This window comes from Maniola jurtina, chromosome 7 (genome assembly GCF_905333055.1).
Source record: "Maniola jurtina chromosome 7, ilManJurt1.1, whole genome shotgun sequence".
Classification (NCBI taxonomy): domain Eukaryota; kingdom Metazoa; phylum Arthropoda; class Insecta; order Lepidoptera; family Nymphalidae; genus Maniola; species Maniola jurtina.
In genome coordinates, this window is record NC_060035.1 from 9,063,079 (window position 1) to 9,081,560 (window position 18,482).

At 37.1% G+C, this 18,482-nt stretch overlaps 1 protein-coding gene across 2 annotated transcripts; it reads left to right on the forward strand.

Annotated features, from left to right (window-relative positions):
* The first annotated feature begins 177 nt into the window (after positions 1-177).
* LOC123867159 (rho GTPase-activating protein 39) lies at positions 178-18,260 on the forward strand. Of its 2 annotated transcripts, none has more exons than XM_045909063.1 (22): positions 178-481; positions 666-756; positions 1,109-1,201; positions 1,350-1,478; positions 2,261-2,403; positions 3,158-3,296; positions 3,920-4,031; positions 4,542-4,651; positions 5,501-5,599; positions 5,964-6,088; positions 6,645-6,797; positions 7,071-7,219; positions 7,742-7,858; positions 8,246-8,401; positions 8,641-8,924; positions 9,341-9,535; positions 10,056-10,261; positions 10,737-10,929; positions 11,306-11,437; positions 11,752-11,992; positions 12,572-12,726; positions 12,898-18,260. In XM_045909063.1, exons 1-22 carry the CDS (start codon positions 468-470, stop codon positions 13,120-13,122), a joined length of 3,261 nt encoding a protein of 1,086 aa, XP_045765019.1. In that variant the 5' UTR covers positions 178-467; the 3' UTR covers positions 13,123-18,260. The 2 variants fall into 2 exon arrangements, with proteins under 2 accessions (XP_045765019.1, XP_045765020.1); XM_045909064.1 differs by having other exon boundaries at positions 3,173-3,296.
* Positions 18,261-18,482: the final 222 nt, after the last annotated feature.

An 18,482-nucleotide genomic window follows, 5' to 3' on the forward strand; every position in this document is an offset into this window, starting at 1 on the left:
ATGGACCCCGTCTGTACCGGCGCTCGGCGACACACGCACGGCACCCCCTTTAGTTTCCGTCGGTTTTAATAAAAAAACACTCCAAAAAGGCAGAGCACGCGCTCCAGCTAACACCAACACAGACGAAGTCCTCTTAACTCTTTGCAACACCACACAGCATGACATTTCATAAAATGGCGGCGTTAGTGACGATTTTAGCCACGCGCTAAAAGATCCATGTAGCCCAAGCATGTAGCACTGTAGATATTATAGAGTTGACATAATGCCAAAAAAATGCTTATTGCTTGTTGAACGATATAATCTGTGGGGCGAAGTAAAGTGTGGTAAAGTGCACTTTTGTTTCTGGTCGGTGGTAAAGTGTAAACACTCAACATGGATGATTTCTCATCTCACCCGTTCGGTTTTTTGTTAGAAATGGATTATAATGCTTAAATGAAGAAGAAAATAAATATCTTTAATTTGTTAAAATGTCGTCCGAAAGGTAATCCTGCATAATTATTAGTGAACTTTTTAAAATGCGATGTCAAATCGTTTCCGAAAATTGTTCGAAAGTTGTAAAATCAATAAAGTACGCGGAAATCACTAATGTCACGCCCTGAATTAGTTTGCTACAGTGCGGTAGTATAACTGTGATTTACTCAAAAAGCAGCGATGTTTTATTCCAGGGTGGAATGGGTGGAGATAATAGAACCGAAGACAAAGGAACATATGTATGCTAACCTAACAACTGGTGAATGTGTTTGGGATCCTCCTGAGGTAATAATTCGGTTTTCATTTACTCGCTAAAACTGTACACAGTGTCAGAAATTGTAGGTTTTAGAAGCCTTAAAAAGGTGTAGTTTTTGCCTAATTATATAGCTTGGTTTTAGCTTAGACAGTTACTTTTCTAGAGTTCAATTATTCATTTTAGGCTTAAAAGTTTGTATTTCCTTTTCATTGACGTTTGTAACTCTACATAATATCAGATATTATTGGTTTAAGAAGCATTAAAAATTTGTAGTCTTAGCCCAACTACATACTGTAGTTTTAGCTTGCATAATTTACATATCTATGGCATAATTACTTTTATTTATTAAGAAATTCTCTAGAATTCATTTAATTGTTTCAGGGTGTAAAAGTAAAGCGCACTGATTCATCTCAATGGTGGGAGTTGTTTGACATCAACACACATAGATTTTATTACTACAATGCATCTACACAGGTATTTTATATTTAGTAATTGTACCAGGTTTGTTGAATCATAAAATCTGTTTTGTATCACTAGTCACTAATGTATCATTTTGTTTGGTAGAGAAATATTGCTGTTTTTTTTCAATGACAAATAGGTAAAATAATACTGCTATTTTCAGACCACTGTTTGGCACAGGCCTACAGATTGTGATATCATCCCTTTGGCCAAATTGCAGACTTTAAAACAAAACACAGATCCACAAAAAAGGCGAGAAACATCCACACAAACTAACCAAGCAGCACCACAGGTCAGTTATCATGAAAAATAGGATATTCATCAAGAAATCAATCAAGCAGGGCACATGTAGGGATTTCCACACTCAATTTGCTATTGATTTAACTATTAGGTGTGTTGCAATCATATAATAATTTTATTATTAACCTTCTCAAATTGCATCAGATTGACATGTTACATAAACTTCAATTTATAAAGAATCTTGTATATTTTATTACTGTTATTTTCTCATTATCATATCATATCATTTAGGTTCCAGTATTTTGTCATTCAGCATTCAATATAGCAAATGTGAAAATTTAGCAATAAAAAAATTAATAGTTTTCTTTACTTCATACTTCAGTCATATAAAATATGACCAAAAATTATTTATAATAAAGAAAAATTTAAGAAAAGCAGTATTGCACTTATGACTCCAAGGCATGAGACAAGGCCGAATTTGTGGTAATGTTGAAGGGAGCAATACTGCATATTTGGTCTTGCCTAACAAATGACCATTTCATATTCAAAGATCAAAATGTCAGTGATCATAAAACTCATAACCAACCATTCAGAAGATAAGAGATCATAACTAACTATTCAAATGTTAGGGATCATAACCAACCATTTAAATATTAGGGATTATAACTGACAGTTTCATAAACCGTCCAAGGTAAGAGGAAAGGTAAAAGCCAAGTAAAGACTTGTAAATTCGGCCACCCATCTGGTTACTGAATTGGATCAATTTTGCTGAACTGGCAAATTGATTTGCCTCTCAACTATACCACCATTGTTAAAAGTTTTTTTTTCTTATAGGTCCCTTGTATGCTTGAGCCAATCAGTAGCAATGGTAATACTACCACAGCAAGTGTCAGTAAGCTTTCACCAAACAACACTAAGAATGTTACCATAACACAAACTAGTCCTGTTCGCACAAGGAGGGGTCATTATCATCACAGGTGAGTAATTATACTACTTTTATTTATTTAAAACTAGACGATGCCCACCCGATTTAGGTCTTTAAAAATCCCTTGGGAACTTTTTTTGGGGGGGACCATGTGTATTTAGGTTTTTAAAAATCCTTTGGGAACTGGGAATCTAGCTTTCTTTGCACCTGGTGAAATTGGTTAAATGGATGGGCCATGAAAAGGTAACAGCTGATAGACTTGGTTTTGCATACCTACAGGGTGTAATAGAATGCTAGCGAAAAGCTATTATAATACTACCTAAACACAATCCAATACATTGCCTTATACTTGTAGATTTAGTTATTTTATTTATTTATTTTTATTTATTAAACTTAGAATATACAGGATATTTTTGTTACATTCAGTGCCATAAAAACCACAGTCCGTTTTACTGAGCACTGGGTTAACTTATTATAGTGATTAGAGATTTAGTATTTTTCAACATGCAATGTACAGCGTCCAAAACTCGGGGTAATCCCACGGCATCTGTTTCTGCAACGTTCGTTGACCTCTAGCGTCAGTAAGATGTTTTATTTACAATACATTGCAAACTTTTAAAATTACAGGTTGTTTTTTTTTTAATTTTCGTGTTTTTTGTGGCATCTTATCAGTGATCATCAGCCTGTATTCGTTTTTGCTAGCATTCTTATTACAACCGGTATACTATAACTACTAGATTCTTCTAAATCCGGCGACCCGGCAGTGTATAGATGTGGTTGGTTGCAAATTAATTGACAGTATGTAGTGGTGTGAACTGCAGGAACAGCGGCGAGAGCCGGCGCGGGCGCCTGAGCGAGGACGGCACGACTGCGCTGTGTCGCCACACGGACTCGGGCCGCTCCTCCGACAGTAGCATTAGCAGCGCGCAGCAGCGACGAAAGCAGGTTAGTTAAGTAGTGATGCGGAAATGCGGCTACCTGTGAACAGCTCTGCGTTCGATGTGGTCTGTGGAGTCTCGGGCGTTGAAAAATACGGCGTCGTTGTGTAATTTGCGTTGTTTGTTGTAAACTTTTATGTGAAAATTTAATAAACAGTATGATGGAGTATTTATATAGTGGTTTTAGCTCCACTAGTAGCCGATTAATCTGCTATCGGCACAACCTTCGGTCGAAGTCAAAGACGAAACCCAAGGTTTAACAAATTCTTCATAAATCACAAAACTTTCCATAAACCGTAAATAACGCTTCAAAATATTGTCAATTATATAATATTTATTTACTAAAAAGTAATTAACAATCACAATAAAATCATTAGTCTCAGTTTTCCATTGCGCTCTCGTGCATTCATAACGATTAAATTTCTGCACTTGTTAGAAACCTTCGGTTTTGGCCTAAACTTCGGCCCATTTTGGATGGGGTGGTTTTTTGGTCGAAGGTTGACTGAAGCTGAAGGTTTGGTCAGAAACTACAAGTAAGCTTCACGCTACGCACGCATACTCTTGACTAGTTTTTTCCTTAATATGATGCATTAGGAAGATGGTAATTTTTAATATCAATAAAATTGTTAGGAGCTGAGCGCGGCGGCGTGCGGCGCGGGTGTGGTCACGCCGCAGCTGCGCAAGCGAGGCGTCGTGCAGCCCGCGCCGCCCCACGAGCCCGACAAGTGGTCCCCGCACTCTGGTACTTATACCTGACGCTCCGTTTCAGATCATGCGTAGTTTCAGTTTGGGTCCCGTAGTCCTTGGACTATAAACAGATTTGGGAAAAGGTCATCATCTGTCTGTCTTTTTGTCAAACCCAGTTAAGGGAGTCAAACTTATGGGGTACTTTCCGTTGACCCAGAATTATCAAATTTGGCAGGTAGCAATGTCTAGTACAAGTAAAGGAAAAAATCTGTGTTGTTTCTTGTACTGTGGTACGGAACCCTTCGTGTGCCATTCTTACTCGCAATTGACCAGTTTTTTACGATCGTAAATGCGCGAGATTGCAATACGAGTCTCACTCCACAAAGAGATCCTTGTTACGAGATAAGAGTTACGGGAGGGGCGCGCCGCTGTGGATATATTTCTCGAATCACATGAACAAGCGAGCCCCTCCTGCGTCTAGCTCAAAGTTAGAACAAACAGGTAATTCAGATAGGTAATTCGGTATTTCAGTTCGATAAAGTTCTAAAGATTTATCTGATTGCAGGTCTGAACCGCAGCGGTAGTTTCATATCGCCTCGGAAGGATGCCTCGGACGATTCCATGCACGAAAAGTATTTCAAGTCCGTCGAAAGTACGCCGTTAACGAGACGTAAGGTATAATATTTGATTGATTGATTGATTCAATGAGAGAAGTATATTGGAAGAGAAAGCGTTATTTTAATGATAAAAGGGCTATCATAATAAAAGCATAGATATGTAAGGTTCATATTACATGGCGTATAAAACGCGTTCTTGCTGATGAATTAGACAGAAGATGCCAAATCATGAGAATAGAAGAGGGAAAAAGAATGACAATTTTAAGTCTTCATTTTAGATGCGTTTATGCACGTACTTCTTTATCAGTCACAAAATGTCATCTCGTTATTGATATTGTGGCTGATTCTGTCTGCACAAAGTGTGTTTTGATATTTTGACCATACAATAAATGATTTAAAAAAAAATAGTTGCCTATTGTTTGGAATGGGACGATTTTAAGTGTTTTTTAAGGTACCAATAGAAAGCGGGGAAAACGGAAGCCGGAAGAGCATTGCATATTCTAGCAGTGCGTATTAGAAATGAGGAAGCAAATCGCTTTGTATGAATCCGTGGAATTTCGATTATGTAGGCATGCAGACTGCAGACCTTCGCAACGCCTCGTAGTTTGATTATAAAATGGTGTAATGATCAACTATAGACTGATAGACCAAAAGAAATAGCCCAAAACAGCTCTTACATCGACCCACATCCTTTGCCGGTTTAAAAAGTTACAATACCTGGCAGGAAAGAAGAGACATCAAACTTTAGTAAGAGATAATCGGTAGCTTCAATTTTTTAGAGAATTTCTCAGTCACAGGTATGAGTGATAGAGGCGACGCCCTATGAAGAGATTGTAAAAGTTCGAGTTGTAATTTTTCCTGTCTGGTACTGAAAATTAATTGCGAATTCGATTTATTTGTTTGACAGTTAAAACAGCAGTCGGCCGGAGGTTCGTCTTGTGATTCTGCATCGCCACAAAGTCCGAGTAGTCCTTTGCAAAAGCCGCAACCAACGCCTTTTTTACAGGTTGGTTCAGTTCAAGGTAGATAATAATTAATAATCATAAACTCAAAGTTGCGGCCCGACTCGTCTGTAGTAGACGCCTTAATCCATACTAATATTATTACTAGGCTACTTTTTATCCCGGAAAATCAAAGAGTTTCTATGACATTCTGAAAAGCCTACACGTTTAACCGATATATATACGAAAGGTACAGAGGTAGCTTGCGTTCCGGAAACTGACAACCTTTTATCCCGGAAAATAAAATAGTTCCCACGGGATTCAAAAAATCTAAATCTACGCGGACGAAGTCGCAGGCATCGTCTAATTGCACAATAATTATGCTACAACATCCTCGTGGATTGATCATCTGTATCCATTTGCACGTAGGCGAGTGCGGCGCGGCCTTCCCTCGTGTCGTCGATATCGCTGGCGGCGGACGGGGCGCGCGCTCTGCACTCGCTGGAGCGACCGCATCACCTCTCCCGGCACTCCCGAGAGAGATTCTCAGACAGGTTAGACCACAAACTGCCTGCTTCTTTATCAGCCTTTCCTTATTCAATGTTGAAAGAAAGATAGAATGTTTATTTTGTAAATTGTGCCAAACATTACATGTTGCACCCAAGGGTTGATTGTCCCGGTGCTTCCTCCATCCTCAATAAACTTTGTAGTACTCCCTTTAAAACTAAGAGGGTCACTAATAGAGATCTCTTATAAACATAAGTGCTTCCCTGTCCATTATTTCTTTCTTTTTCTCTTATTGTTACAACTTTCTGGTACATTTAAAAAAATCAATAAACAGTATCACGTGTGGCACAGCCCGAAACATAACATAGGCTTATTTTGGACATAAGCCTCCTCATTTGCACGCCATTCTTCGTAGTGTTGGGCGAGTCTCTTCCAGTTTTTCCCCCAAGCCTGGTGATGTCATCGGACGAGATTGTTGTCTTCTAACATTGCCTTTTCCGGTACGTGGTTTCCATTGAACAAGCTAACATTAAAAAAATAAAATCAGGTACTGGTTTGAAATTTGGAGTTCAATACAACCTTTCAAAAATTCTGGTTTTTTAGGCATCTAGATAAAGAGCGGTTAGCAGAGTTGGAACGGATGGAGCGGTACCCGGAGAAACAGGCCGTGTACAGCGTAGACAAGCCTTTCCGTCAAACGAGTCTCGACCTGCGACATAATGCCTCCAGCTGGCATCCCCCCAGGGAGTTTACTAGGTAATATGACAAGACAGTTGACAAACACTTACAAAATATTTGACAAGGCCTTTGATAAGACAGTTGACAAAAAATTTGACAAAAGACTCGACAAGGAGATTCTGTAACCTTAGTTGACTTTACGTCTTGGGTGCAATGCTTGTTACTTTCGCACGCGATAGGACTCATGATTTGGTAGCAGCGATTGCACATTACGAGATGTCAGTTTTTGATCGAGTTGCGTGGCAGAATAACCCTTAAGAGACGATGTCCCATGTTCTGTGTTTTTCTTAGACGCCAGCAGGCCGAGCCGGAGCGGTACACGTCGAGCAAAACATCGGTGTCGTCCGGTAGCAGCAGCAAACACCGCACGCCGCCGCACGAGCCGCCACACAACTTCATGCGGCTCTCCTCCGCCAACGAGCAAGACAACGTCGCCGCTGGTGAGTACTGGTGAACGAGTGAGAGTTGTGAACGACATCAGCTGAATTGGACCAATGAACGCCGAGCAAGAAGACGTCGTAGGTATCGTCGGACAGCTGTGGTTTTCTTCGGCTAACGACTGGACAACGTTCATCGATTGTTTATTTCTACTTGTGTGTAACTAGCTTCTCCATCTAGTTGAGAAATTAGTAGCATACTTAACTTCCTCTCTAGGGATTAATTAAATAATAAATAATCTTTTGCGATATAAAGTTAACTGCGTTCGTGATCATCGCGATGTGGAAACAAAGCGGCCATAACGGAGGCGATCGAGCAGTTTTTGTATTGATACTGTGTGTGAAATAACTCACAGAATAACTGTTGTGGGCTCGTAATCAAGAACATTAGTCGCGATCACTAAAATCGATCGTTTACGGCTCGCCCCTATGGCTGTGGGTTCTGTTTGTTTCACCTATAAGGAAAAAAAGTATAAAACTGTAAATTATGTTAATTCAATATTGAGTTCTCATTTGTTTAACCAGTAAACTACAAGCTGAAATGCGTCAATCTGGAACCGGCTCTGACGGAACCCAATGTGCAGAAGCACAATCAACGCCTTGAAAGAACCACGGCTCCGCGAGATCGTACGAAATCACGACGTAAGTGATTTTATTTAAACATCCAGTAATTCATCAGTAAGTAATCAATGTATTGCCATGATTTCGTCGGTCATTTAACCATTCCATAAGCCAAAATTCTTTTTGCTGGTGTTGTTTTTACTTCAATGGTGTACATTTTTAAATCCAAGACGGCTGATATGTTTTTCTTTTTTGACTTATCGATATGGTTGTCATTTCAAAGGGGTTTTAATGTGCTGATTACGAAAACGATGTCTTTTCGAAATTCAAGATGGCTGACTATTTTTTGACTTCCGAGGGTTTCCAGAGTGCTGAATGAAACGACGTTGCTAAATTCAACATGGCGGACTTACATTAAAATAAATCGGAAGTTCTTTTCCCTGTACTCCCAATTTTTGTTATGATCAGGGCATAAAAGACCTGTGGAAGACGAGCCACTGCAGGACGGCGAGGAAGAAGATGAGGACGGGGGCGGCTCCCCGCTCTACTGCAACTGGGATCTGCGCGGCATGCAGCATCTGCTGCCGTTGCAGGACTACATCATACAGCAGGCTAAGTTGTCCAGTGAGTATATTGATCAGAATATACAGGCCTATGGAAGACGAGCCACTGCAGTTTGCTGCTAGTGAACACGCCAAAAAATGTTCCTGCATACATCCAAACTAAGAACTTTGATCCTATGTAGCATTCTTTTAGAAAGATCAGTTTTTAAATCCCGATTTTTGGTGATAACTTATAAATAGGAGGCCCCTTATTAGAAAACGAATAACAATTTAGTATGCTTACGTATAACTTTCTATTAGGTAGGGGGCGATATACCGGTGGATCTGATTCGGATGGCGAATCTGGCACATCGCGGTCGCGTTCCGGTTCCGAATCCCGCTCGTTGTCCGGACACGAACCCGACAATGAGTCGTCCGACGGTGGCGCCCGGACACCGGACGATGACGACGGCTCCGGCGTATATTTACCGCATACGTACGCGCACAGGCCGCAGGACGTGGAATATATGAACCATGGAGTTTCCTATTATAATACATTTGTCGGATTCGAGCGTGATCGACAGCCTTCCCCGGGTATACACAGGGTGAGTTGATTCTTTATTGCATTTTTTTTTATCGGTGAAAAAAAAACTGCGCATGTGCAGGAGATATATTTTAAAAGAATTGATTTGATGAATCATCCGCCAAAATCAAGAATCAAGATAAATATATTATTCGGTGCGACGCCGGTAAGGCTCATATTATGCGACTCTTACTAAAAATCGGCGCTGCCGGTGCGACTCCGAGTATATGTACAGGGAGCCTAACGTCCGTCACACACGATCAGTTCATCCCGTCAGTTGGATTGATAACAAAATTTGATCGTTAGTGTGGAATATGTACGTCTGGATACATACCGTCACGAATTGCCATGATCGACGTAATCCACGGCGTCATGCCATTTGATGTTAAATGCCAATTTGACTGTGAGTGTGTGAACTAATAGTCATGTTTGGTGTAGACGTCATCGCTAGGCGGCGGGCCGGGCGCGGCGGGCGAGGCTCCGGGCGCGCGCGCGGACGCTCTGTACAGCCCCGTGCGCGCGCACGCGCCCTCCGCGCACGCGCATCCGCACTCGCACCCGCCGCCCGAGCAGGACATCGAGATCTTCGCCAAGGACCACCTCAACTTCAACAAGGGCATCTTTAGGAGAAAAGTGAGTATAGGTGGCTTAAAAATCGTATCGTGGTTTATGGGTCGATCAGCGAATTTATATACAGAGTATATTGATCTCTATCATGCATAATGATAAAAAAGCGTAGATTTGCCCTGCAGCTCGCTCCAGAAATTACTTTTATACATGGCATAATGTTGTATATAAAATCTTTGAAAAGAGCAACCGCCGAGTTTCTTGCTGGTTCTTCTCGGTAGGAAAGGCATTCTGAACCAGTGGTAGATACTTTTGACGATTCAAAAGTACTTTTGAAAGTTGAATAAAAATATTTTGAATTTTTGAATTATCTCTACAATGTAGCACTAACTTCTGCGCGCTCTGCCACTGTTAAAGAAAATAATAAAAAACAAATAAATGTTAGTGTTCGAGATAAATAATAGTTACTAAACGGATAATGTTTATCATTTTCATTGAAGACCTCAAAACAGTTTGCTATAAATGGCTGTTAGGCTTTAAAATGGCATTTTATTTTGAGAAGTTTTGACAAGCGTCATGTTTACAGGCATCGGTGAGAGACATGCTGTCGTGGACATCATCTTCCATCAGCGCGCCGATGGTGGGCGCGGACTGGGACAAGGCGCACAAGAAGGCAGCCATCGACCTGTTCCGCCTCGTGCAGATCTACATGGGCGACCGCAAGGCCCGGCCCGGGATGACGCTCAACTCCGTCGCGCAGGACATCCTGCATGCCACCTTCACCAATGAGAAGTGAGTCACTGTTTATGCACAAGAAGGTGGCCATCGACCTGTTCCGCCTACATCAACAAGGGATTTGTGTAAATTTTTGCTCCTTAACTTAACGATTGGATGCATATCTATTGAGTTCGTGCACGAATCTACACCGCATATTTCTCTTGCTTACAAGAGACCTTTATCCTGTGTGATGTATAGTACTTTATATGTAGTAGTAGTATATGTAATACTATATATGTAGTGCACGTATCTGTTGACGACGACGATCCCATTTTTTTTTATATATATTTATTTATTTATTTAAACCAAAGTATAGTTTACATATTGTTTCCACTTGACATCCTGAAACTCTCTTGAGTTTGTATGGATGTTGCACATTCCTTAAATATATTTATACAAATTGTTAAACAAATTTGACTCATTGTAACTTAAGCATTTCCCCATTAATACGAATTTCACTACGAATACTAATGATCTTCAAATTTCACAGATTACGAGACGAACTGTATGTTCAGCTGTGTAGACAAACAACGGAAAATCCTTTGCGGGATTCCCTTCTTCGAGGGTGGGAGTTACTAGCAGTGTGCCTTGCCTTCGTCCCGCCGTCGCCCGCCTTCCAGCCCGCGCTGACCAATTACGTGAATCGACATCGAGACCCTGCCTTTGCTGATTGCTTCCCCGAGGTATATAATAATGATATCAATAAGAGTGTAATATGCATTTTTTATGTTGGAAATCCTTATTTATCTCAGCATTTGTAAAAATTACCAACTTAATGTTATTTCGAACTTTTATCTTGACGTGATTTGTGAAAATTTTCTTGATCTATAATTTTTTGAAAAATAAATGTTTTTGACATATTTTGCTATTTATCTAAGGAAGGCCAAACTATTTTTGTTGAGATTTTGTTTTGTCAAGAAACCCAGAATTTATTTACTGTTTTAAATTTTGATAATTTGGTAAAAACAGTTTTGACGCATTAAAAATTCTTTGCGTACTGTATTTCTTACACACCCTGCTCGACGTTTCAGTTACTAAATCGTTTAACTTTCTTTTTAGGTTGGAAAATGGCCGATTCACGTCCAAGTGTCACATTATGCGAGCGTAGCATGTAAACGACTGGAAAGAATAGGATTCGGTGGAAAAAAGCCGACCCGCAAACCTAGTACTGAAGATATTGACCAAGCAAGAGTAAGTGACGACTTCTAGATTCTACTTATCTTGGTTTTAAGAGATTGTATTGTCACACTATAAGGATACTATCCTTAATTTGCGGTATTGTGCTGAATAGTTTTATTGTGAGCTGCCTGGCGCGGCAGTTGGCCTGGGTATAAACCGCGCTTTCTCAACAAGTGTTGACCGCTCAGCGACCGCGAGGAGATTGATTTTATCATTTAATATTACCAGAAAGATATCGGATTATCGAATGGGTGTAGAGTTTCTATCCCATAAATACAGGGTTCCTTGCTACTCGATTAAGAAGCTATTAAACATTTGTTGCACAGATTCAAATATTCCGTCAGTCGATGTTCGGCAACACACTATCAGAGGTAATGGCGCTTCAGCGCGAACGCTTTCCGGCGCGGCAGCTCCCCTGGGTGCAGACTGCGCTTTCGCAACAAGTGTTGGCGCTGAACGGCCGGGAAACTGAGGGCATATTCCGCGTTTCCGCCGACGTGGACGAAGTCAACGCGCTCAAGGCCAAGATCGACAACTGGGAACTGCCCGACGCTTCTATGTTAACAGGTGCGATTAACAGATAGTTTCGATAACATTAAGTAATGAGGAGGAAGAGAAATGCAATCATTTACGTAATTTGATAAAGTTAATTAATATCATTGATGACTATTACATCGAAGTAAGTTTTTACAAGGGGGATAAATCTTCATCAGATAAGCATAGAACTATTGGGTAATGTACAAGTTTCAAATGCTCACACTATTACATCTCATATGATATTCGGAGCCGTCACGTGTATGTATACTAGATGCCACAGGATTGTTTTGCGCACCTGTGATGTTTATCTGTGTTGAAGATCCGCCGCACTTGCCCAGCGTGGTGGCCTACGGCCAAAATCCTTCTCATTCTGAGAGTGCAGCTGTAATGGGCTGGCAATAGTTTGATGATGTTTATACCTATGAAGCCTTTTTTTTACAAAAAAATAGCGAGCAAACGAGCAGGCGGGTCACCTGATGTGATTACCGCCGCCCATGAACAGTTGCAGCACCAGAGGTACCGCCGATGCGTTGCCGGCCAAATATTCCTTCCTCCCTAAATCATATTACAGCTTTGCCTATCAGGTTTTATAAAATGTTCGTTCGTCAGATGCTCACGCGCCCGCAAGCCTGCTCAAGCTGTGGTACCGCGAGCTGTACGAGCCACTGATCCCGGACGCACTGTACGGCGCGTGCGTGGCGGCCGGCTGTGACTTCGCCGCCTGCACGCGCGCGCTTCAGCGGCTGCCGGCGCTGAATCGACTAGTGAGTGTTTCACCTTCGCTTTTCCAATCTGTTCTACTTTTATACGCCGCCGATGTACTCCTCAGAATTAGAGTAGCAATTTCGCGAACCTATTGCATCAAAAACCTGTCGCACTTACGACCTTTTTCGTATATATTTATATTATTAATAGAAGTTTTATTTGATTTCCAGGTACTTACATATTTAATAAGTTTTCTACAACAATTCAGCGCACCAGAAGTGGTAAGTCAAACCAAAATGGATTCCGCTAACCTAGCAATGGTTTTCGCCCCCAACTGCCTTCGCTGCACGTCGCAAGACCCTCGGGTCATACTCGAGAACGCGCGCAAAGAAATGACCTTCATGAAAACTCTCATCACCAACCTTGATACATCTCATGTGCATGATCTGCTGTGACCGTTGAATCTCAATTATTGTAACAACAATTTCTAGCGAATGTTTATTAGATTACCTTATTCTCTTAATTATAGCAATCTGATGCAAGCCTTTAGTGCAAATAGAGTTTAAGGCGATGACCCTTTTCCTGGATATCATTATTATAACTTTATAATATGTATACTATTACTATAATATCAACGCGTGCGCAATTTGCGTTTCGATTACGCGCGACGTACTCGTAGTTCCACTGTCTGGTTTACAGTCAATTTATTCTATTTGGAGTATATTTGACATTCTTGTATATTTTTTGTATTTTTGTACGCTATATATAAATAATTTTATTTGGTTGTATCCAAAGATATTTAATGAGATGTGATTTTAAAATATATTTAGACTTGAGCTTTACAAAAGTGAATGTGCAATGTGTTCCGTGCTGAGTTGATATGGAAACGATTGCGTGTTTGTTATTATTAGTAACTATTATTATTTGCGTATAATAAGTGCGGAATATTAAGTTAAGTTTATATTTTTATAAGTTATCTTTTAAGTATACTTTTACGTGCGTGAATGCGTGCAGTCAAACAAAACACAATGAGATGAATTAAAACTTTTAGAATTGTAGCTTTATCAAGAAACATCACAAAAACATAAATGCTTAGTAAATTATTGCATTTAAAGCTTTAGGAATATTTAAGATTTTTCTGGTTGTACCCAGTGTCTTTATTGGACTGAAGCTGTTGTCTATTAAAACTTTATTATTTTCCATTGGCAATTAATTAAGATGTTACTACTTACTATCAAACCAGTTGTGTCTAATATAAATCATGATTAATGAAGGCATCGCTTTACTTAGTTTTAATAATATGCTGAATCTGAATAATGTGACCGGCGAGCTCCGTAGCGAGACGAAGATCGAGAAGGTGAGCAGAATGAAAATGGCGACGAAGCTGTAGCCCCATTCATAAAACGGTCAGTCAGTTAAAAGTTAATAACTTGCGGCAGGATATTTCTTTTTATTAAATGAACACTAGCATACTAGGCACTTTCATCAAAAATTATACCTTATCAGTTGCATTAAGGAACCAATTTTAAAAACTAATGATTTTACTTATGGCTGAATAATTTCTTAAATCAAACGAACGTTTGTGGTTTTCTAGATACTTTATATTACTTAAATTTTCTTTATGTCTAGCTTTTTTGTATAATATCGTGTAGTCATATTTCCGTATACTTCTCAGATCAATAACAATTTTTTATTGATTCGTAAAAAACATTGTGATTACTTATTAATTTAATCTATTTATCATGATTATAATATATTTTTTTTTGATTGATTAGCTAGAAATTACACTTTATATGTAGGGGCAAATAAGAAGTATTTTTAGAGGCTAAAATTGACACAAAATCATTGTGTTATCTTTAATAGACAATAGCTTTTGTCATTGGGCTCCACAATAGCATTAGCATTTATCTAGCCTATGTAGTAAAAACACCAAAATAATATTGGCATTTTACTTTGAAAGAACCAAAGTTATCAATTCATACATCACATATTATTATGTAATACATTAAAAAAAGAACTTTCGACACGTAGTATGTTTAGATCCTAAACATGTTGTGCTATCAAAAATATTAGGTTAATGTTAAACGATTACAGTAAAATATAAATAATTGCGGCTGTTGTATTTCATTACTTTAGGCGGCAATTAAATATGTAGTCGAAAGGCAGTTTGAAGTTCATAGATTACACCTAATGTGAGATCAGAATATTTATGCTATTAACTTGAAATTAGTTCATTTACAAGTGCATTTATTATCAGTATTTTCACTGTTGGCAGCTAAATTCTACTATTTTAGGCTGGGGAAAAAATAAGATGTTTAATCTTTATAATTCACAATTAGACTTCACTTTAAAAGGGATAAATAAATAAATATATATATCTAGTATTTGTCTACTATACGGTATATAGTTAACACAAATAATGGTAGGAGTAATACTAAAGCAGACCAAACCTTTAATTAATATGTTTATGATCAAATTCAATTTATATACTTAACTACCGCCCTTGTTCTATTATGTCACAATAATTATTTCTGTGTCACAATAATATAATTATTCGATTATGGTTACTGTCACAAAAATGCATTTATTTCAATGAATCTTATTTTATTATACATTTTGTTTTTAATTTTAACTATAGAATAAGGTAGGGTTTCGATTGGCTTGGCTTTGTAATAGTGCCTCAAAAGTACTATGTAGAATAAAAATCTAAGTTATATAAGCAAAATATACCAGTAAAATTATTACAGTTCTTTATTTTTATTGCCTGAAAATGTGATACTTTTTTCTAAAATATATCACGAATACTTTAAATTATTAAGTATATTCGAAAGTTTAACTATAAATACCATTATTTAAAATGCAAAATACTTATAGTAACTCAAAATATATGAACGAAGTAGAATAAATGATAATGAAATAAATATAGTCCTACCTAAAAAAATATACCTACAGCTTGAAATACTTAGGTACTCGCGCTACTAAATAAATTAAATCGTATAACATATGAACTCTTTAGAAATATATTTTTTTTGGCTAAAAGGATTTAAAATAAGAAGCTAATATTTATCAGAACAAGTTCATAATGATATAAGGGCACACATATTAAATAAGTATTATTTCTGATTCCCAAAGTGAATATCTATTACCATGGCTGTTTAAGAAATGTAAACATATTGATATTCTACGTTTCTACTTTCCATGTATTTAAAAAAAAAAACTTAACTAGTAGTTTGTAGAAAGCTCTGCGGGAATAAAGTAGATAACGAGTAAGGCTAGAACTTTGCAAATTACGTATAGTATTTTATAAAATATAATAATTTTTTGAGCATTATTATTTTAATATAATACCTACTTATATGTATTTTCAGTTATTTTATTTTATGACTATGGCATTTACTTCTGTTTTAAAACATTCCAATCAAGTTGAAATAATAATATTTTTTAATCTATTTGACCGTTTCTAAATAAAATGGAAAAAAAATTGTAGACTTTAGCTACAATGTTCCTAAATATTAATATGTTGTGTAGCTATTACGTCCTAAGATTACATCATACTTTTAACATCTCAATTTGAAATCCTTACTATTTGACTAAGGTACAAAATACAATATTATTAATATTAGGCTCCATTGGAACCTGCTAGTAGGTTTTACATATTATTTATACTACCATTGAGGCACACAAAATTCTTAATTGATCGCAACACCTGTCGTTAACGGATTTTTTGACGGAGTCATCGCGTAACAAACATACAAAAAAAACACAGTCGAATTGAGAACCTCCTCCTTTTTTATAGTCGGATAAAACAATATTTTTTTAAATAAAATAATATTCGTACAAGATAAATACGAAAAAAAAGAGTCAGGTTCAAATGACCATAATATCTTGATTCTTGGTCAATTTAATCAAAAAATATTTCAGCCCAGCATTTTGGAGGAAATTTAATTTACTTTTTTTATCTTCAGCAATGCCTATGACTTTCCAAAAAAAAAAAAAGATACTGGCGAAACAGCACAAAAACTAAACTGTTTTTGCATGGTTTTTTTTTAATATTTGGAAAAGATTCTCTATAAAAAGTTTTAAGTATATAAAAAAATATTTTATATCGAAATTTTGTATTGTTTGTTTGATATATTGAAAAAACCAAAAGGGGTGCTCTTTCAGTCCTATCTTCAATTTCCACCCTCTAATATAATAACACTCCACGGTTTTTTCTTCTTTTATAACCCGTTAAACGATTCCTGCTATAAAAACCCGTGAACGTCTTAGTTCCTTTCTTCATATGACATAATTAATAGCCTACAGTGTGGATAGAATAATTTGGTGGCATTGTGTTACATACAAATATTAAAAGTTTCTATATAATTATATAGAAAGAAGGGATGAAAATACATTGTATTTCCAAGATATAGATAAGAGAAATATTCAATGAATTATTATATATAAATGAAATGCATTATAATAAACATACTTAATAAAATTATGATACTCTAGTTATGTGGCAATATTAATACCTAATTCAATGTTACCTACCGTAATTATTCACTCACGTTGTGCCATTAAACGCGACAACTGGTCATTACATTCGACAAAATTATGCTACGTCCATTCTTATAGGAACAACTTTTTTTTTTAATTCACCAAACTAGTGCAGTGTATAAATAAAATAAAAATGTTTCATTGAGTGGCGTAGCAATATTATGCATGGTCATATTTTTTAAGGCCGTCAAACAAACCTTTGATTTTATTAATTTACATGTGAATATTTTTGAATTTTTTACTGAATCTAAGTTTAACAGATTCTTGGGTTGTTTTGCAATTGATCATGTTCTTAGAAATTATCATCTTGTATTGATTTTTAAGTGTAGACATTCACCAGCGTAAAGTTACCTAAGACAGCAATAGCGTAGTTGTAGCCGATTTTAAAACCTTACCTATTTAAAACTTAAGGAACATGGCATTATCTTCGCTGTTAAAGTGCGCTTTTTGAAAGTGCTCATTGCACATGTTATGAGTTATGACCCTTAGCTGCCCTTGAGGCTCATAATATAGGTACTTCGCGTTATGGAGTTAAAACATTGGTACTGCAATAACATAATCGCTAAGAATAATATTCAATTTCAACATAAAAAATAAGCGAATGAGACCTTTTATTGTGAATTAATTATTAAGAGATAATGTCAGAAAACGCTCTCTTATGTACTAGAATTGTGATTGCTATTATGAAGAGCACAATTTTATTTTGTGTAAGTTTTTATTCACTTAGTTATCAAAGTGCACGTTGTATTGCGATTAAGTTATATTTTTGGTAGCGAGATTGAGATATATCGTAGTAGGTATGAAATATATTATACTAAAGTACTTGTAATATCACAATATGTAAAGTTGTATAGTGCTTATAAATAAATGCGAAGAGAGTTTCAACACCTATAATAAATCCTGTGTACATAAAATGCCTCCATTTATTTGTTAATCTCGACAATATATATAATGCCTATGATGTTCTTTAATGAAGGTTATCACAAAATGGACTGTAAATGTGAACTTTCAAAAGAAATAAAATTAATTATCCATTGGATAATGGCGAATACCATAACTTGTTTTATTTATTGTGTTTTGTCTAATTTTACAAATGTTTTCCCTTATCCAAATAATGTTGAAAGTATCTATAGAATTCGATAAGTAGACCCACAGCGTTATTTTAGGCAATTATAATTAAAGAAATTGTCACTTTATGGATAACACGTAGGTAGTAAGGCAATTTTCATAATGAAAGCAGTTAAACACTAAATTGTTTCATTAAATTAAAACTTTA